At 41.1% G+C, this 22,867-nt stretch overlaps 1 protein-coding gene across 15 annotated transcripts in view; it reads right to left on the reverse strand.

Annotated features, from left to right (window-relative positions):
* PTPRK (protein tyrosine phosphatase receptor type K) overlaps positions 1-22,867 on the reverse strand; it is a 658,422-nt gene that overhangs the window by 57,395 nt on the left and 578,160 nt on the right. For all 15 annotated transcript variants that reach the window (XM_082251915.1, XM_082251914.1, XM_082251916.1 and 12 more), the window contains one exon: positions 14,864-15,018. In XM_082251915.1, coding sequence (XP_082108041.1) covers positions 14,864-15,018 — 155 coding nt within the window. The remainder of the gene's footprint in view (positions 1-14,863; positions 15,019-22,867) is intronic.

The following is a 22,867-nucleotide window of genomic DNA, read 5'->3' on the forward strand; positions in this document are numbered from 1 at the left end:
AGATACTGTAGATCTTTAATGGTGAGCCACACATTACAAAGAGTGTTGTCTGTGCAAACGCATTAAAACTACATAATAGCACTGACAAACCTCAAATCTGTTAGTGATGTGGTACCAGATCCACAATTTTCAGAATGATTTATTTATTCTTGCAAAATCTATAGTAGTAAAAGAGGAAAATAAAAGAACAACTATTCTGAGTGACCCACTCTTTGTCAAGTCAACAGGTGTACCATGAAATATTTTATATTTGGAAACCCAGTGGATGGACCCGATTCTTATGGATCTCCGGTGACATACAATGTCAGGTTCAAGGACAATTACACACAATCCATTTCAAAATTTTTGACAACAAAATCCTAGTTAACAAGAATTCAACTACATGTGAGTCTAATTATTCATCAAACAGGTGTCCAGCAGACATTTGACTATAGAAGGGTGTTCTGCAACAAAGAAAACCCCTTTCCATTTCATGCTGTCACCAATGGCACCACATAGAAGAGAAATGCCAAGAAGCATTTTTTCACTGCCTAGTACTACTCCTGTAGATGGCGCATAACCTAATGGTCAAGAAGCATAGCTGCTGCGTCTGTCAATGGACAAAAGAGAAAGAAAATCATCTCTTTACACAAAAAAGAAGAAGGCTACAAGAAGATTGGCAAAGCTTTACTTATCAGTCATTATACCGTAGCAAAAGTGATACAAAAATGTAACAAAGACGGAACTGCAACCATCTCACGTCCACGGAAGTTAATACCTCGACAGAAGCGTCTTCTGATGAGAAGGGTTAAAGAAAATCGCTATGCAAGTTCACTGCAGTTAGCTAAAGAAGTAAAAAGCAAAACTGGGGTGATTGTTTCCCGTGACACAATACAGCGTACACTGCAGAGGAATGGCATGCATGGGTTTCATCCACGAAGGAAGCCTTTCCTAAAGGCCATGCACAAAAAAGCCCACCTAGAATCTGCCAGGGCCCATGCTGAAAAATATAATGACAACTGGGACTCTGTACTCGGGTGTGATGAGACCAAGCTCAATGTTTTTGGAACTGATGGCTATAAAACTGTATGGCGTCGTAATGATGAGGAGTACAAAGAAAAATGCATGGTGCCTACTATGAAATATGGCGGTAGCAGTGTTCTTCTGCGGGGCTGCATGAGTGCTGCTTTATTAATGGCATCATAAATTCACAGATGTATTCTATGTTGAAAGAGAAGATGCTACCATCACTCCGTGCCATTGGTCATCGTGCACTTTTCCAAACAGGACAATGATCCAAAACACATATCTAAGGCCACTGTTGCATTTCTGAATATGGTATAAAAGTGGTGCAGTGTCCAAGAATGTCTCCTGGTCTGAACCCAATCGAACACCTATGGGGAATTTTGAAGAGACATGTTGAGCATCACTCTCCATCTAGCATCCAGGCTCTAAAAGAGGTCGCTCTTGAAGACTGGAAAAAGATTAATGTTGCAATATGTCGGCAACTTGTCCATTCCATGCTTTGAAGACTTGGTGCTGTCCTTACTAATCATGGAGGCCATACAAAATGCTAGATGTCGTTTTTGTTGTGGGGTGTATTCATTTTTTGCATCAACTAATTTGAGTAAAACTGAAGATTTTGTAAACTAGTAATAATATTAACCTTATTGTCATGTAATGGAGCTAAACATATGTTATATAAAGCTCAGTTTTGTCAACATTTTGGAATTTTTTTTTGTGTTCATTCATGTATTGATTCAAATCTTACTTTTCAAAAAGGGGCTGTACTCACTTATGCTGAGCACTGTACCAATCATGTTTTCTCATTTATGTCCTCATCTTGTGCAATTTCATTTATATGGGTAAGACTACACAAAAAAAAAAAAAAGATTGTATTGCATAATATTGCTGTTTGATCTGACAAACAACGGAATTTACCAGTTTCACATTTACATACCATGGATCACTGCAAAAGATTTACTTTTTTGGGGTATTGATGCAGTTCCCTGATTGAGCAAGGGGGGGGGGGGGGGGAGAGAAAAAAGTTTTAGTCAATGTAGCTTTTACCCCCGATGGATCCGCTGGTGTTGATGGGTCCTCTGTTCTGCCACGACTCCTACAGTTGTTGTAAACCCTTACATATGCCCAGTGAAGTGACTAGCCTCAGGTGATGCACAGAGATGAAACAAATGCTCCTACATAAGTTATCTGTGGGCTATGATTCTCTACACTTGTTCAAAGTCTAGAATTGATGAAGCTTATATGAGCTGTCAGAACAAAGAGGGAAGAGAGCTAAAAGCATGCACTGCAGAGTTCAGTGAGGGGAGTTTTGAAAGCTGATTGGAGGGAAGAGACATCCCCTCCATACAGCACACAGGAACAGAGCTAAGGCTGTCAATTAGCTGGAGATCCCTCTCGTCACCTTTTTTCTCTAGGTGTCAGGAAACCTTGTCAGAAGTGATTTATGCTGATAGCAGAGGAATGAAGCAGGAGACAGAAATTGCACTTAATGCTGTTCTTTGAGACAAGTACGCACTTTAGGAGGATATGCTTTGCTCATATTTCATTTCTGAAGTTCACAACCATTTTTTTGGCTTGGTCCCCGCTGACACTTGCTCATATACTCTTTAATAGTGCACAGGAATTAGGCCACAATGACTTGGAAGTAAACTAAATATATTAAGGCAATACAAACAAAAGATACATCAAGGAAGATGTAGTTACACTGACAAGAATGCTACAAAGGGCAAAATGGTAAACTACCCGCTAGCTGGCACTCAAAGTTTTTTAACAAGACTAAACTAATCTATAACCAGGGAACAGAGTCTCTAAACAACCCCAACAAGTTCAAAAGAATCTAAAGGATCCTGGTGTGCATCTTGTGCATACACCCCCAACAGTGGGTGGATGTACACGCTTCAAGTATGGGGTACCCCTGGAGGAGGTGGAAAGTACCTAGCGCCTAGAAGTGAACATTGGCTGGCTTTTGGTAGGGCCCTTGTTCAGGTGGTGCACTGTCCCTTTTGGTTGGATGGTAGGAAATAGTAGTTTACTAAGAAGGAGCATTCTCCCATTTGGATTTACAGTGTGTGGTGGGCATTTAGGATGTGCCGATGAGCTCACCACTTCCTGGCAGGCAGCTAGTCTGGTCCCAATGGCTTGGCAATCAGCAGTCCCCAGCAATCAGGTCTCGGTCCCTCACACAGACTACGACCTCTTAAATCCAATCCTGAAGATGTAGTGAATCTCTCTCTCCCAAACTCAGTCTCTGAAGGCAGCTCTTGCAGGCTCAGGTGCAGGTCTGCACTCTCCACCTGATGTGGGGAAACAGGCACAGCAACAGGTCCTCTTAGCTCCGGTACCTCAGATATGAGGCACAGACCCTCTTAACAGATCTCTCCCATGGACTGCCCAGATCATGATCAGTTTGCTCAGAAAAACTGAAGCGCACCTTTTCCAGGTGCAGCCTCTTGCTGGAATTGAAATCAGGTAGCCATCAGTCTCCAAAAGCAAGTATGGTGCAGGGCCTCTTAAAGAACTACTATCCCCATCATCCATAGATTCTGCCCAGCACGCTCTGAGGCTTCCATTGGTTTCTTATCTTCCTCCCTCTGACTGGATGCACACAGCACTGCCAGGAGGGAGGGGGGAGAACAGGAGTGAGCAGACAACACACACAGCCACAGCACAGCCACCACTGGGAAAGAAACTTGGCTGCATTCCTTCTGTCACTGTGCAGCAGGGGGGTGAGCAGGGGAAGAGTCTGCACAGACCCACTCTTACACGGATCCCGGCAGAAGGGATGGAAGGAGGTGAGAGGGGAAAGAGCACACAGAGCCGGCTGCACTCTAAATTGCATTATCAATTTTAGATTATATTTTTTAGAGTTAAAATTATGACCTATACCTGTTTATGTCAAGTCAGTTTTGTTTATTTTACAGAGTTTGATGTATCGGGAGAAACAACCAAAAGGTTAAAAATGAGATATACAGTATCTTGGTTGTTGGAATCAGATTTATACATTGTATATAGTTTATTACACTACATTTGTCACTTGTTGCGTCATACCTGTTAAGATATGCTGGTAGGGACCAGCAGTAAGCTAGAACTTACTAATGAGCTCCTAGGGTTCTGAAATGCAAATATAGTAATTATTTCCCATGAATATGGTCACAAATTTTCCCAGAAAACTGATTAAATCGAATTGGTCAATCAGATAAGTTCTACAGTAAACTTTAAGCTTACATGGTTTTAACCAAGGACTGCTAAGTAATGATGCACAAATCAAATTATTAGACGTATTTAATAAAATGTAACAAACCACAGCCTATTTAAAGCTCAATAAATAAACAAATATCCTAAAATAAGCAGTTTACCAATATATGCATTCATGTTTTAAAACAGTAGATTTTATTTAGATGGGTGGCATCTGTTACAATCAGCAGGGTATCCATGAACAGATCCCATGGGGAATCTGAGCAGAACAGAACGGATGTCACATTTATGACATTCGTGTATAGTAAGTGTTTCCTGCATCTTTAATGGCTGTGCATGCGTTTACAGCCTTTTACTTCTGATCTGTCATGTTTAGTTTGGAAGAAAGTTGAAAGCAAGAAGACGGTACATTGGTAGCAGCTCTATTTACATTTATATACTGGGCCTCCTGCTTTGTGGTTCTGCACATAGATTGTGCTTTCCTGTTCCACTCAGAGTGCAAACCTATTAGTCTGACCCGATTGACAAAAAACACATTCTTTAGGCGGCTTATCCTGCAGTTGGTCTTATCTTTTAAGAATAATAGTTACATTTGTTTCGCACACATATCTACTAGATTGCAAATTGAAAAATGGGAATTATGACTGTTAAATCCTTTTCTTAGAGTACACTGCGGGGAAAAGGATGATGTCAAAGGCATAAGGTTATAGAGCTATCTTCAGAAGACGGACACTGCCAGGCAAAACTGTAAGAAAGCCCCTCCCACTCCCAGCATGCCTTAGCTTTTTAGCAAGCAATATAAGAGGATTACTAGAATAGAGGGGAAGGACCTGTCCCTTCTAATGAACTCAAAGAAAATTATTTTATTGCAAGTTAAAAAAAAAAAATGGGAATTTCACAAACCTACAACTTTCATATGTTAAAGTACAGTAGAGGACTTGTAATCATAGACCATGGGTCACCTTCAGATGATTGGACAATGGTAAAAACTTTGACACTTGCCCCCTCATACAAACCCACCCAGTCCATGGGACTCAGTTTTCCAATCCAGAGGGAAGAGACCTCAAACAGCAGCAAAGCGGGACCACCAGAATAAGGGTTTACAGACCCTAAACATTTAAAAGTACCTTTCAGTCGTAGTGCACATCAGAAGAGGCTTGGAGATCCATCTGTTAAAACTTTGAGAAGGTACCAACAGAAGACTAGGTGGCGGCTGTGCAGACCTGCGAAATGGATACTTGATGCTTAAAGGCCCAAGAAACACCAACAGATCTGGTGGAGTGGACCCTGATAGGGAAAGGAGCAACCCTTTGGTTGTATACCGCCTGGAAATGGGCTGGTTTAGCCACCTATCTATAATGGAAGAAGGGAAAGCAGTGTGTTCATTCTCTGGACATTCAGGGAGAACAAAAAAATGTACTTTTTGTGAAAGATGATGTTGCAGCTAGGTAGACCCTAACTTCTTCAACCACATCCAGGCAATTTAGTGAAATCTCTAAGCGTGTTTTAGGGCAGGACAGAGGGAAGTAGGGAGAATATCCACCTAAGGCAGGGGTAGGGAACCTTGGCTCTCCAGCTGTGATGAAACTACAAATCCCATGAGGCACTGCACAATTCTGACAGCCACAGGCATGCATTCCTAAGGCAGAGGCATGATGGGATTTGTAGTTTCAGCCCAGCTGGAGAGTCAAGTTTCCCTACCCCTGACCTACAGGGAGAAAGAGCACCTAGGGGAGGAAAGAAGGTCTAATTCTCAGGACCACAAGATAAGAAAAGGTTCTTCACAAGAAAGAACCACCCAACTCAAAAGACATGCCCGATGGAGGTAATGGCAACAAAAAAGGCCACTTTATTGTTGACATCCTCTAATGGGATATCCTAGATAAGGTCAAAGGGAGGACTTTGAAGCACTGAAAGTACAGGACTCCGATCCCATAAATACACAAGTAGACGAAGTGAGGTATTAACATAAGCAACACCTTTTACTAAGCTGGATCACCCTGGATGTTGGCAGACAAGGCAATGGTTGAGAGGTCTTTCAGCAGAAGGTCATCTAGGTACCCACTGACATGGATGCCCTGAGAGTCTAGGAGGATGAGGAGCAGAGCAAGCAACTTTGTGAAAAACTCTTGCTGCTGAAGAGAGCCTTAGAGGCAGGGTAAAGTGTTGGTCTGCCACCACAAAGCATTGATGTTCAGGAACGGTGGGAATGCGAGGACATAAATCTTGAATGTCCACATATACCATGAAAAGATGAGATCTTACAAAAGAAATCCTTAAAGAAGGAAACATCCTCTTCAGGAACAGTGAGAGGTTTGTTGAGAATAGAATACAATAGAATAGAATGACATTCACACCATCAAAATATGATGATGCAATTCCACCTTTTATTATTGTACTCATGAAATAGATGTAGAAAGAGAGGGTATTTGTAGGTTTAGAAAAGGAACTGTGACAACCCAAGTGTTTGTGTCTCTGGGGAAGCAGGTACTCTGCAGAAATGGTGGATGAAATTGCTTCAGCCAGAATGCATATTGCATTAGACAAATCCACCAAGTTCAAAAAGGTAGACGTTACCTACTGCCAATGTAGTAGATGCATTTCAGACGGTAAATAACACACTAATGCCTCGTTTCCACTGAGCGGAACGGTTCGGGTCGGTACAGTTTGGAAGGGTTAGAATGGTCCGGTCTATTCAGGTGAGCGTTTCCACTGCAAGTCGGGCCACCAGGGACCATGCAGGGTTTACACCAAATGAGGTGTTTGTTTTGCTCTTTCATTTGACGTGAGCATTGATGGTTTCCTGTCCGCCAATCAGAGGACTCTATCGTGTGACGCCAGTAGCTCCGCCCTAACCGTACCGTACCATTTCCTATGGCCCTACATCTGAAGCAGGACCAGGAATGGTGCGGTTTGGTTCGGTTGTATGGGCCACTTTCATAATGGAAACACTCAAATTAGCGCACCGTACCGAACCGACCCGAACCGATCCGCTCAGTGGAAACGAGGCATAAGTTAAACACCCCACATGATAACTCATCCATGCTGCAATTTACCTAATAGTGGGCATATCCGCAAAGGAGTCATCAGGGTCTGGTTACCATAGGAATGGACCATGGCCCTGAACCTGTATAGCAGCCTGTAGCTAACTATTGTTGCATTATGTATCAAGGTGGGTGAAAAATGCAGGATCCAGTACCCGAAGAAAACAATACAGGCCAACCCTGTTTATTTTGGGTACAGGTACAGTTACAGAGAGGAGAAGGGAAAGGGAAGAAAAAAGGGAGGGGCAACAATAAAAGGGGGGACTGATGGAGAAGAAGAAGAGAAATACAGCCAAAACCCAATCTTAGAAATGGTTTGAAACGAATGCCTGCATTGAGGCTGGGATACCTCGTAGCCTATAACGAGTATATCCACCTTGTCTGGATCTGTAACAAGGTACGATCAATATCCCCACCTCTTTCATATGAAGGGACATGTTTAAGCCCAAAAAATCCACAGAATTTTAGGTCAAAGTTATGATATAGCCCCATGTGGCGACTTATGGGGGTCTCCATTTCTTTATTTCCAATCAAGGACACATGATCCCTTATTCTTTTGAGGAATGGAAGTTTTGTTTTTTCCCCACATAAAAGGCATTACAATTGCATTTGAACAAATATACTACTCCTATAGTCTGACAAGTTATTTTATGTTTGGGAGTCCAGATAGAACCATTTGGAAGTTGAATGGAGTTGCCTGTTCTAATAATTAGAATACAATAATTATTTATTGTATATTATTTAGACAATAATTGCATCTTCCAAGGATCCTACTGGGCCAGGGTTTGTAGGGGTATTGACTGTATAATGACTTCACACCAGGCTGTCTTTTAGAGATTTTGAACGTCTGTATGTTATTTCAGGATGATTTTTGATGTATTTACTGATTTTTTTATTTTTTTTTGCTCACACATCCCCATTTCTCAATATCTGCTACAACTTACAGGTATGGATCAGTCCTTTCAACACTCTGGGTTTCACTAGGCGGATATTGGTCAATATGCTTGAACATAAGTTTATTTGTATTTGTACCAATGTACATCTTTGCCTAAAATGCACCAATTTTTCTGTTTTGACATGTATATGTTTTACTTAATAGAGGGACCCTTGTCTACGATATTTTTCTGAAGAAGCCTGATTTGGCGAAACCGGTCAAAATGATTTAGCGTTCAGGACCAACCTATACTCCTTGTTATGGCATGAATTTTTTTAATGTACTTTTGCGTTTGTTTTGATGTCTGTGAGTTGAGTACTTTTAAAGCAGTAACCAAATAAAATTGTTTGAAATCTTTTTAAACCATGTGTCTTAACTAGATTAACACTAAGTGATTATGCACTCAAAGTCCCAAGATACCCATTTTTTCCTTTTTTAGGCACATGACATCTGCTAGCATGTCAATGCAGTGGCTGTTGGCATATTTTTAAATGTTGGAGATGAGAATGATTCAACAAGACAGATCCAGGATCCCTAGCCATATCTTTACCCAGACTCTAAACCTGACAGACAGACATGGTCGCAAAAACAGATCGAAGGGTAGGGGTAAAAGACACAGGTTGCTCTGGGTCTAAGCAGGTCCGTACTGCATCCATTAGGACTGAAATTATATCATTGGGCTTAGAAGTTATGTCAGTAGACTAACACCCTTTTTGCACTAGCTTATTCAAAAGGTATAGGGTTGCCTTCCTCTACATCCCCCACCAGACTATGCAGAAGCAGTTGAAGTTCCAAGAAAACCAGAGCAAGAGATAGCACAAGAGCACGTTTGCAACCCTGAATTTCGAGTGAGCTTTTATGGTCAAAGATCTCTCTATCTATATATATATATATATATATTATAGTGCAAAATAGCTGCCGAGAATTCCTCCCTGGATAAGGCATAAGAGGAGGAGGAGGAGGAGGAGGAAGGGATGCCAGAGCAAGAGAAGAACTGTATTGTAGGGAACTTAAACCAATCTCCCATCAGCGCAATCCAAACAATTAATCAAACTATATGAAAAAATGTGCTACAAATAATCCAGTTGCTGCAAACACAAAAAAAGTGTTTTCACTCCACTTAATAATTTAGTAAATCAAAAAACAGTGCTGCACTGCTAGTCAAAAATACATAAACAAATCTACAGTGCTTAATATACACCCACAAACAATAATATTATATATCCTATAATACATGTAATATGTAAAAAAAAAAAAAAAAAAAAAAATGGAAACAGTGATCAAAAATAAAATACAAAAGTATCCATATATATTATTCAAAGTTCCATGTGAAAAATAAATCTGAAAGTGCTGCTCCACCAAACCGCAAAAAAAAAAACGTTCCAAAGTGCAGGTGCTCTCTTCCACTAATGTGCTCTAGCCACTCACCTAATATTTTGACCTTTATTTCACGAGTGTATCTCCCACTACTCCCTTTAAGCTGAATGATCCTCAAAGTTGTTTTGTTGGGTATAAGGAGGAAGAAAATGGAAAGATCTAGTGCTCTTGGTATGTACTTTAATTGCAGCACATAAAACGTATGGTAAAATACTCACAAACAAGGCACTTTTAAGCTGTGCAAGCTTACAAACACTTTTCGTATGGCGGGATGGCTGCGGGATGATGTCGACAGATAGATTCCACCTCTATACGCGTTACCTAATGTCAATGGGCGTGACTTCTTCAGTAGGGGACCCCTGTGGTGCAATAAAAGTATATACAGAGAGCACTAGATCTCGCCATTTTGCTAATTCTTAAAGCAAACAACTCTGAGTGTGATCCTAGGATCGGTGAACTTAAAAGGAGAAGTGGGAGATACAAAGAAACAGCATGCCCGATAATTCTTGATTATCCCCAGAGGGGAACTATTTCCACTGTGGATAGGTAAGTGAGGGTTATAATCCCTGTCCGTTTTTTTTTTTCTCCAACATCTGTGTCCCATTATGGAGATTTCCCTTTATCTCCAGTCCCATAGCTAAACAGGAAGTGAAGAAATCTCTGCAAATTAAGGGAATTCCTTGGGGGCCCCCAGGTCATCAGAACTACTGTCCCCATTAGAAGATTACCTCTCTATTACTTTCATGGGGGCAACCCAAAAACTAGGATTTTCTTTTACCTTCACTTTCAATGATAATGGAAAACAGGACAAATAGAAGTTAATGCTTCTTAATGTGGTCACAGACAGCCATAAAAACTGACAGGTTTTCTAATCCCTCTCTAATCTATCCAGAACTAAAAAAAAAAAAAAAAAAGTTTGGTCTTTAGCTATACTTTAAGGGCTCCGAAGAAGGTTGGAACTCCATCAGAGGAAAACGGTCTAGGCTCGCAGTATCAGGCCTTAAAAAAGAAGTACTGCAGGCCGCCCCAGCTCTGTTAGTTGATCAAGAGTTGGAAAAGCCTGCCCAGAGGTACTACCTTTGCACTTATGAACCATCATCCTACAAGCGAGAAATTTCCCCTTAAAGTACTTTCAAACCACCATGAAGAGGTAATGCCTCTACGTCCAGGTAACTGTGGAAACTGCAAAAAGGAGATGTCCACGCCTTACTAAAGTCTAACAGCTAAAACTACAGTTTATAATAAAGTACTTAAAATTCCTCTAAAAATAAAGAGAAGAAAATGCAAACAATGCCACAAACAATAGAAATCCAACTTCAATTTTATAAGTTTTATGTAGTTTGCTCATTTCTGAATGAAGCAGGAAATATCAATATTTTCATTATTGCACTAAAGAATTTTTTTTTTTATAAAGAACATGTTAAATGGTGTTTCTTGGCTCCTTTGTGCAGTAGTTCTCATTAGTAGATCTGGCAGAGGCTGAAGATAAGAGGTCTATGCTCTGACTCTCCACTCTGCCTCAGCATTTAATCATGGGGGATCAATACCAAGAGCTTTCTAGCACAGCTATTTTGTTTACACTTCACCAGTACCTGAAAAAAACAAGAGAAGCGCATTCGAGAGATAGTCTGATTTATTAGCAGTGCAGTCTCCTTCCGCTACCTTCCATAAAATGTAACTAACAGTGTCGCTATGTGTTATTCAAAGCACTCTGATCATTTTCTTGAAATGACACCAGTGTTTAGGTAGACATGGAACAATGAACACTTCACATCTAAGACTACAGCAGAACATCTGAACTGCTGAAAACATGAATTTACATTTGTACTCCACAAAGGAAAAAACAAACATGTACCTAAATGCTTTGGAAGGAAAAATCCTTGCTTTAAACTTTGCAAAGTCAAAAGAAAATGTTATTGAAAAGTTTCTGTTTGGTTTCTTAAAGCTCCACTTGCCCTTGATTGTCCCAAACTTTCCAAAGCTTCATAGATTCTGTTATGCCTACAGCTACAAGTCCCTGTTAGCCCGCTTACAACGCACTATTGGCCTATCATTGTAATGGGTGGTGTCATTGACCAATAGTGAGATGCAAAAGGTAACCATGAATCCACAAACATAGAAGCTTGGCAGGTTTTTGATACAGCGCTTTAGTGACACTTGAAATTAAAGCACAGCTATGATGAGGCAACTGTAGATGTCTGAAAATCATAACAAAATGTTTCTCAAATCTGAGCTTAGCATAGGTGTGCACAGCCTATTGCATTAGGGTGTGCACCCCAAAGCTCAAACACATATGTGTGTGTGCATGTGTATATATACTGACAGAGTCAGTAGAGCAGTGGACGGTGTCATTAGGGCAAAGATTAGTGTCATCAACCGCTGATCATGGTATAAAAGCGTGGTACTTTACAAACTCAACTAGAAACAGAAAGTGCTAAGAAAACCAAGTGCAAAAGATATAACACCAATAATTAATCAAATTGTGAAAAAACTGCATAAATTGTGAACAATGGCACACACTATACACGGTGCAATGACCCTGTGTGGGTCATTGCAGTAAGCAATTAACAATACTGTGTGACTCGAAAAAGTAACACAAAATATGAAATATTGCAAAGAAATTGCATAAATCATGAAAAATTGCATAAAATGTAGAAAATGGCGCACACAGTAAAAACAGTAAATCTCCCTGTGTGATAAAAACGTGCAAATTCTGTGTAACACTCATAGTGCAAAAATTCAGAAGTAACACAAAACATGAAAAATTTTACAAAAATTGCATAAATTGTGAACAATTGCTCATACACAAACAGTGAAATAATCGCAGGTGACAATACAAGAACAAACAATAATACTGCGTGACACTCACAAGGCAATAATCAAAAAAATTGCACTAAACGTGAACAATTTCCCATGCACTATCAATTCTCAAATGTGATAAAAAAAAAAAATTGCACTAAAAACAGTCCAGTGTAACACTCTAGGTGTGACAAAACAGTGGAAGGAGAGGAATGTTCAGATGTGCAGGATGAGAAAGGTGACGGGATTAAAATACACGTCACAGAGACATTATAGAAGTCAGTTTTATTGTAAATGAGTGGGAGGAGAAGGGTTAAAGATATTTTTTTTTACTGCAGTGGTTGCTGCTGACCTAGAAAAAAAGAAGTTTACATTGAGATCACTGCGATTGGTCTTTCTTTAACAAATTACAGTGATCGTTCTGATGCAGAACCACTCAGGTTAGCTCTGCACAGGACAACGGCTCCATTCACCGACAGAGGCATTTATCATCCAAGGGTTATTTGTGGAGCTATATTTATAAACAACACTCTGCCATTTTCTTCATGCAGTGGCAGTAGAGTGGCTAAATAAATGCTAAGCTGTCTTTCAAGAGCTGTTGAATCAAAATTGAAAAATGGTTTTGGATTAATCCCAGGCATATACTGACAGGTCCTTGTTAACTGTATCGGCCCAATTCAGTTCAAACTCTTAGAGTGAACTGTACAGAATGCCCCGGTTACTGAACTGTATTATTCTTGAACTGAGTTCTTCCAACTCTGGGTACAAAGATTTTCTGGAAACCAGCTAAAAGAAGTGTGAACAGCACCCATTTAAACATCTGTATAAAAAGTGTCTGAAGGGAGGGTCTACATCAGAGGTCTTCAAACTATGGCCCTCCAGTTGTTCAGGAACTACAATTCCCATCATCCCTAGCCATGTCTGTGAATGTCAGAGTTTTACAATGCCTCATGGGACGTGTAGTTCCACAACAGCTGGAGGGCCGCAGTTTGAGGATCCCTGGTCTACACTGTTCACTGTAAGGCTGGCCATACACTATACAATTTTCTTATTCAATTTCCTTTAGATTTACCTTAAACTACGTAGTGCAAGGGCCTGCCTGACTGCATACAAATTTAAAGTGTTTAGGTTTGACCCTATATTACATGGTTTTGGTAAATCTAAAGGAAAGTTGAACAAGAAAATTGTATAGTGTATGGCCAGCCTAACAAGTAGGGTTGGTAATTTTTTGTTTTTAAATTCAGTTTTATTCGGAGAGTTGGTAATTTTTAACCTGCATCAGAAAAAAAAAGCTAGTGTTTAATTGATTCGGGCAATTAAGGTAATTTGGGGCCATCTAATAAATGAAGGGTATTTAGGAGGTCCGACACAAACACATTTTGGGGATTTCAGAAAACTCTCCGATGATCATTGGAACTCCACGACAATTGTAAATTAATTTGGAACAAGTACCAACATTTGTTGTGCAGAGGCACATCCTCAATGAAGAACTCCCTCTCTGCTGCTGCACCTGTCACACAAATGGTGCAGTGGTTGAGGGGAGGTTGAGGGGATTCAGAGCAACTAGCACTCCATCAGCATCTCCCACCTTGTGATCAACAGCAGGCAGTGAATAGATGTCAAGCAAATAGAAACCTCCTATTTGCAATGGACTCTGCCCACTTTCAGCATTGAATCGCAAGTGGTCTTGATAGGGTACTAGCCCCACAGGCTCTGCCCACTGTCAGTGTCATTGGTTACTACTAGTAGCCTGTGAAGCGGACAGCATCATTGACAGCAAATGAAGAAGCGACAGCAAATATGCGACCCTGCTTTACAGCTTGCAGAGACAGGCCCTCTGCCTATCTCTGAACATCGATTACTTTTATTTTCTTTATATGTGAACTGGAGATATTTTTTTTCAATTTAGTGCACCCAAAGCACCAATTCATAAAAGTGGTGCTAAAGATTACCATGAATCTGACGCAAGTTTTGGTAAAGCTATGGAAACTGACAACAAAAAACGAACACTGACTATGCTACATGCCAGATAAATAGAAGATCCAACAGCAGTGTGACAAAAACAAAATTGAGCAAATGGTGATCAAAGACCCAGGTCTTTGGTAAGAACTAAAGCAGCTGCTTCTGCAGCTGTCCCTGACTGCACCATGCACAAAGGAATGCACTGGATTTGAGCTAAAAACTAAGAAAAATAGGAAAGCATGCACCTTGCACAGTTGAAACCTTCTATGAAATGAAATCATTAAAGTGAGCTAGACCTGCATGAAAATGTTTCTAAGGTAACAACACTGCTAGCTTTTGAATCAATCCATGCGGAGCCCCTTGGATCATAGGCCCAGGCTGTGCTATAGAATTGAATAGGGCCAATGGCTTGTATAATACAGCCTACTGATATTTGTCCTATTTGGGCAACATATTTTTTGGATAACAATGTTCAGTTAGACTTAGGAAAAAAAATTACACCCTAGAAATAACGTTTAAGTGATAGTGATATTATACAAGTCACACAAACCTGCAGTGAACCACAATGGGACCAGCACTTGGTGGATTAGACAATTTTACTCTCCGAATAAAAGACAGCAGGCCTGTGGCATGATACGGTACTCCATGATCAGGCCAACCGGTGAAGTGAAACTGCTTGACTTCCCTGATTTCATTATATCCTCTCTGCAAAACAATTAATACAAATCATTCATAGATAGTAAAAAGTGCTTTAGCAATCCTTACCTTAAGATTTCTTTAGAAGAACACATATCCCAGCACATACCTTTATGTATAATATATATTTAGACCAACACGGGAGATACAATAATGCAAAAAAAAAAAAAAAAAATGTGCCTTAAGCTAACGCATGCATTAAATTTCTCCCAAAAGTGCATTTATTTTACTCTGCGTGCACTGGGTTTCTGTGTCCTGAGCTACAGTCATGAAGCAGGTTTATGACCGATGACTGCTTTATTCCAGGATATTTTACAGCACTATCAAGCTATCAATTTCCACCAAACAAATGTCTGGAGGAAGAAGACAATGACACTTCACTATATTTGCTCCACTGCACTGCAGCCAACAAAATTCTACAATGTACTAGCAGATTTTCAACACAACAGAACAACTATTTTGAAGTAATACTGAATAAACCACTACAGAAATTATCACAAGCAGAAATGGTATGCGTCAATCATTTAAAGCAGTATTAAACCTAAAATAAAAAAAAATAATGAATTGCATCTTAATCATTAGATGTAGTGGCTGTATTAGTTCTCTTTTTAGGCCTTTTTCACTCCGTTTTCCCCTGGTAATCTGGCCAGTTACACCTCAACTCTATAAATATATTAAATACATAAATAAATACATAGCCATTGTGTTTTATTCTGAGTGTCCCGTGCACCCCTGTGCCTTTGAGAAGAGTTGGGCTCCCTCTGGGCATACCTTCCCTCTATCTATCCATTTTAATGCATGTGCTTCCACTGTGGAGGCTCTCAAAAAGAGTTATAACAGCAGATAATACTGGGGTGCCATGAAGTGGCTCTGCAGCTTACGCATGGATTTGCAAATGTGTGAAAAATAAATCTGTTTTTAACACAAACTGTTCGAGAGGACAATTTGGTTCTTTACAGGCTGGTCTGGGAATTTTTATTTGGTTTTGTTTTGTTTGACATTCGTCTCCCTTCCATGCGCTTCTTGCTGCAAAGGCCAGTTACAGTGGCGAAAATAATTATTTGATCCCCTGCAGATTTTGTAAATTTGCCCACTTACAAAGAATTGAAAGGTCTATAATTGTTATCATAGGTATATTTTAAATGATATATAGATAATCTGCAGGGGATAAAATAATTATTTTCACCACTGTATAGGTGTGGGCAGTGCCCATTTATTTGTACTGTATGACTGTTGCCACAGGTCACAATTTGACAGATGTATAGGTTAGTGGCCCCAAATGCACACTGTGTGCTACACCTGCACCCAACGACTGCCTACATCCATCCCCAGCCACATAAAAAACGTTGATTCACACTATACAGGCAACAGTTAGCACTAGAATGAGCCCCAAGACCTCATTCACATACAAAGCTTAATTAACTCAATACATTTGCATCCTTTAGATTTAGCAGGAAGTTATATTGTGTTTGTGTCAGCTAATGATTGTATTGTAATTTTAGGGAAAATATTTTTGGGTTGGTAGACTGCACGGGGCCCCATTATTTCTAACAGCAACCCTGGGCAGTGTGAGTTCAGTCAGTATGTGTGCACTGTGCAGGGACTGTGATGTAATGTGACCAGTGAGGTGCACAAAGTTCTGCTTAAGTCCTACCTATTATGCTCTACTTTTGGCCACTGAATCCTATCAGCATTTCTGCCCAGTGCCTGCAGCTCTGTTAGCCTCTCATAAACCTCTCATCACCCAGCTACCAGTATATCAGTGAGTGTGGCTTTTCCTCTCTCTGCCTATTGGTGCGTACTCTCTGACTAAGTCGCATTGGTCCCACATATCTGCCTGACTGCCCAGGGCTCGCTTGCCCTAGCCCAAATCAAATAGTTAGGCCATAGCCCTTAGCTTTACAGTGCAGTACCCCAATGACCCCCCTGAGCTCTGTGTCATCTACTATTGACCCCTGAACTCCGCCCCCACTTACTCCTGAATCCCTGCACTCTGTGGCCCTTTAAGCCATAGCCAATATTCAGTGCAATTACACCCAATTCTTGCCGTAGTGCGTTGCACGCACAGCACTTTACTTTTTGAGTGTATTAGAGCCAAACGTATGATCCTGCACAAAAGCCCACTGCTACAGCCAACATTTGGGCAGGTGGAAAGTGCACCATCTAGTGCTGCTCTTCTCTTGAACTTTGAGAGCTGAACCCCCCCCACCCACAGGAAAAAAAATCCTCTATAGTGCTGCACATGTGACTAGCAAAGAAAGATCTAGCGATAATGTAGGTTAAGAAAAAAAGGTTTGCTATGGCCAAAAAAAAAAAAAAAACAAGACTGTGCCAGCTTCAGCAGGAAAGGGGAGGAACTGAGACTTAGTCCACTTTAAAATAGACAAGGCACTAAGCTAAACACAGCATCTGGATGCAGAAGACCTATGTGATATGACTGCATACATGCAGGACAATTTGCTGCATCAATTTTGTGTGTGGCCATAAATGCTAGCTCTGAAATCAAACTCTGTGCCCAATGCTGCTCAGAGGCTCTATTCACATGTAACTGGTTGTATTGTTAAAGGTACAAATCTGAAGCAGAAAAACAGAACAGAATAGGTAATCCTCTGAATGATCAGACCGAAAACTAACTTGCAGTTTACTAAACAGGTGCAAAAGGTACATTTTTTTTTTTTACCTTACTGCATTTTATGCAGTAAGGTAAAAAAAAACCTTCTGCATGCAGCTCCCCCTAAATATTTACCTGAGCCCATTTTCGATCCAGCAATGTGCACAAGAGCAGGGTCTCTCTCTCTCTCTCCTCATTGGCTCAGATACAGCAGTGGGAGCCATTCGCTTCTGCTGCTGTCAAACACAACCAGTGATGAGGTAGCGAGGCCGAGGCCACGAGGCTTGGGGGCAGGCACACTTGTTTTGGAGAAACAAAGCAGGGGGAGGAGCCAGGAGACTTTACAATCACTTGAAAAGCAATAATCCAAAACAGGTTCAGGATAGTCAGCACAAAAACTCGTCACAGTCATGTTTCTGTGACTCAAAAGAGTAATCTGTGGTTGCATAGCATAGTCTCTCTATTAGATTCTTTAACAGCATCTATCTGAGAAGTAATACTTCAGTAAAACATTTTAGAACACATTTATTCTCTTAAAAAGTATCACTCAAGTTTAGGGTGGCGCTGGTAGCACAGGCAAACAGCTAGAGGGATCCAACTAGCCACACCACTGTAACTGAAGTACTCCGGTAGCAGTTGGGGAGGGCTCCCTATAGTAGCTGAGTATTCTTCAGAAGCTGCATGTTATGAGGCTCCTGCCTGGCTAGCCCCCACCAGTTCTTATAGTGGAGGACCTCTCACCTGGCAGCAGATCGCTTGTCTAGCTACCTCTGCTTTATTAGGTGTGGCCTTTCAACACTCCTGAGGAATCAAAGCTGGAAAATGTATATTCCCTGGGGGTGTCCAAGAACTGAAGAGTTTTGTGGGAATCTCAGAGGCCTGATCTACATTTGAGCACGATGAACAAAAAGGCTACATAACAAAAATGCTTTCAATGATACATAGTAGAAAAAAAGGGGAGCAAATAAGACAGCACTATCACTATAAATGAAAAACCCTAATGCAGCTCAGTTGTTCAGAAGTGGAAGTGTTATATATAACAAGTTTTCCTTTTTAGTTTTGGATAAAGAATAGAATAGTTACAATCAGCCAGTTTATTTTATTGGTGTCAGTGTCTCCTTAGGAAACGTTCCCTTCTTATTCCATAGCATGCAGTGTGTGTGTGTGTGTGTGTGTGTGTGTGTGTGTGTGTGTGTGTGTGTGTGTGTGTAAAGGGAAAAGTGCCATCTAGTGGGCAGTTTATTACAAATGTTAGAACTCACAGTACATATCTGGGCAGATGCAAAATCTCCATAGGTGGCCTAGTCCTGCTAATGATAGTAAATCATGGCCACTGGAGGTGCTCATAGGGCTGGAGGAGATGTAGAGGGCGTCCGTCCCAAAGCTTACATAACTTCTGCCCTATACCTGGGGTCCCAAAACTTCTCCAACAGCCCTAATTTGCCATCATCAGCGGGACACCTATGCAGAATTTGCATTTGGCCAGATATGTACTGGGAGTTCGAAGAAAGTATTAGTACTTATGATCGCCGATAAAAAAACGGCATCAGTGGCAGCTGTAAAATATTGGATTTTCCATTGCTTTCTGTCACAGTAACAATGGCGAGCAGGACAAATTGAAAGAGTATATCTACCTAACTGGGACAAAATCAGCAATAAAACTTGACACAAGTTTAACCCCTTCCTAATCTATGCAAAACTTTAGATAGATTTGGCTATACATACACTATTTCCCGTTTGCATACAAAAAATATTCTTTATATAACACACTGAATCATTTACATCAGTTCAATGAGAATGTATGAATTGCTGTGTGTTCTATGGGGTTGAGGCAGGCCAGTCAAGTTCCTCCACCCCAAACTTGCTCATCCAAGTCTTTATGGACCTTGCTTTGTGCACTGGTCCAAATCATTTGGTGGAAAGGGGATTATGGTGTGGGGTTGAGTTCCAGTGAAGGGAACTCTTAAGGTGTCAGCATACCAAGGCATTTTTTGACAAATTCATGCTCCCAACTTTGTGGGAACAGTTTGGGGGTGGCACAAAGCAAAGTCCATAAAAACATGGACGAGTGAGTTTTGGGTTGAGAAACTTGACTGGCCTGGCCTACACAGAGTCCTGACCTCAACCCGATAGGACACCTTTGGGATGAATTTGAGCAAAAACTGTGAGCCAGGCCTTCTCGTCCAACATCAGTGCCTGACCTCACAAATGCACTTTTGGAAGAATGGTAAACCACTCCCACAGACACACTCCTAGACCTTGTGGATGGCCTTCCCAGATGAGTTGAAGCTGTTATAGATGCAAAGGATGGGCCGACTCAATATCGAATTTTTTGGTAATATAGTGTATATGAGAATTGGATGCGGAGAATTCTCATGACATGCGTGTATGCCTGGCTTGCAATGGAGCCGGTTCACACAGGTCTGGGGCAGCCACGGTCCATATTCCAAAAGGGTCTTGTGTGTCTTCGGGTCTGGTTCAGGTGCAAATTCAGGCAAAAACTCTGACCTGAGTCGCACCTGAACCGGTGAACATGGACGCACAGGACCCAATGCTGTCGCACATATGTAAACTCGACCTTAAAGTAACAAAATAAACCTAAAATCCCTAAATTTATTTTCAAAATCCATCTACAATACAAATACAGTTCTAGTCAAAATTATTCAACCCCCACTGAAATTCATTGTTTTGGCCAGTTTGACATTGATATTGATCATTCAGTCATCCTGCTTACAATTAAATCAAAGAGGCACGTGTAGGTCAGACAAATAGAACATAACATTCATAAATGAAATAACCACAAATGTCTTTTCTGTGCTCACATCATTATCAGTTTTATTCAACCCCCAAGTGACATTCAATCTTAGTACTTAGAGGTTCTCAATCGGATTTAAGTCTGGTGACTGTGATGGCCACTCCATAATGTTCCAGCCTTTAATCTGAAACCATGCTCTAGTGGACTTGGAGGTATGCTTGGGATCATTGTCCTGTTGAAAGGTCCAACGTTTCCCAAGCCTCAGGTTTGTGACGGACTGCATCACATTGTCATCCAATATCTCCTGGTACTGAAGAGAATTCATGGTACCTTGCACACGCTGAAGCTTCCCTGTACCTGCAGAAGCAAAACAGCCCCAAAGCATGATTGACCCCCCACCATGCTTCACAGTAGGCAAGGTGTTCTTTTCTTCATAGGCCTTGTTCTTCCTCCTCCAAACAGTGTTGGTCCATGGGCCCAAACAGTTCTAATTTTGTTTCATCAGTCCACAGAACACTATCCCAAAACTTCTGTGGTTTGTCCACATGACTTTTGGCATACTGCAGTCGACTCTTCTTATTCTTTGGAGACAGCAAGGGGGTGCGCCTGGGAGTTCTGGCATGGAGGCCTTCATTACGCAGTGTGCGCCGTATTGTCTGAGCAGAAACTTCAGTACCCACATCTGACAAATCTTTTCTCAGTTCCTCAGCAGTCACACGGGGACTTTTCTCCACTCTACGCTTCAGGTAGCGCACAGCAGTCAAAGTCAGCATCTTCTTTCTGCCACGACCAGGTAGCGTTTCAACAGTGCCCTTTGCCTTGAATTTGCGAATGATGCTTCCTATGGTGTCTCTTGGTATGTTTAACATCTTTGCAATTATCTTATTGGTGCTTATTAGGCTTTATTGCTGCTCCCTGACATCCACAGGTGTTTTCAATACCTGATTGAAAACACTTCAATGAACCTCTGTTCTTCAGAGTGGTAGTCTTTAAGGGGTTAAATAATTGTGTCAATGAAGAATTCACAAAAGAAACATTTACTACTGTATTACAAAACCAATTGATGTCATTTTAGTTGCATATGGTTCTTTAAGAAGTCCTTGTAGGATTTAATTCTGAATACAAATACAAATGTACACTAAATTCCCTAAAACCCTTTACAGCATTGGGGGGGTTGAATAATTTTGAATACAACTGTAAGACAATTGAAAGTGCGTATTTCATATTTTGTAATGTCTCTATTACTCAAGAAGCCTCATTCAACTGCAATAGGTTTCCACACAAACAACAAAATCTTGCACTCATGACGTCACTGTCTATTTAGAAAACTTTATTCCACAGGATACTGCACACTACAAGTCCCTGCCATAAGAACACACTCTCAAACGCATTTCTCTCTTCCTTAAAATAGAATTTCAGGTGTCCCCTCACCAATCTGGCTGTAAGAATGGGATTTTTGTACTTACCATAAAATCCATTTCTCTGATTTCATCAACGGAAACAGCACTCCATAAATCATAACTACTGCGTTAAATTGCCTCCTGAAGGAGTAGGACTGGGCAGAACAAAAAAACACCTGGCTAAGCCCATGGGCTGTCCTCAGCTTAGTATATAACACCCCCTCTCTGCTCTAGGTAAGCAGTTTAGTGGCAAGCAGCATTAGAAGTATCAGAGCTCCATGGAGAGGTGGGTGCTGTGTCCGTCGATTAACTCAGAGATATGGATTTTACAGTAAGTACAAAAATCCCATGTTCTCTTTCGTTCATCGACAGACACAGCACTCCATAAATCATAATTACTGGGAAGTCCAAAAGCAGAGCCAAAAGGAAAATGAGGGGTGGGGAAAATAACCCAAGGCTAAACATCAGTGCCCTTCACCAGGACACAGGAGCCTTAACCAGGTCACAGGAGCCCTGTCTAATAAAATAAAAGTTTAAAGGAAAACACCTTTCAAGAGGGAACAGCCCCTCTTAAACAGCAGCCTGCAAAACTTTGCGGCACAAAAGAAGCATCCAAAGATGCCAAAGTAGCTACCTTCTAGAATTTTGTGACGGTATGCTCCGACGACCAAGTTACCGCCTTGCAAACTTGCGATACTGATGCCTGATGATGGAAGGCCCAAAAAGCACTCAGCGCCCAAGTAGAATGCGCCGTGACAGGGAAAGGTGGAACCTGACCTTTACTGGAATAGGCCTGAGAAACCATCTTCTGCCTGATCCATCTGGAGATGGTAGTTGAAGAAGCAGCCAGCCCTTTTCTTGGTCCGTCTGTAACGACAAAAATCGAGTCTGACCTCCGAAAGGACTCAGTAGCTACACCAGATACACCAGACTCTAACAAACTACATCCAAGGTATGCAAAGCAAATTCCTTGGGATGAGTCGGCTTGGGACACAAGGAAGGCAACACAATGTCCTCATTCAAATGTAAGTCACCACTTTACCCTATGAATCACCAAATAGGGATTGTGACAGGATAATGCTGCCAATTCTG

This window comes from Pelophylax lessonae (assembly GCF_965119305.1).
Source record: "Pelophylax lessonae genome assembly, chromosome: 3".
Lineage (NCBI taxonomy): Eukaryota > Metazoa > Chordata > Amphibia > Anura > Ranidae > Pelophylax > Pelophylax lessonae.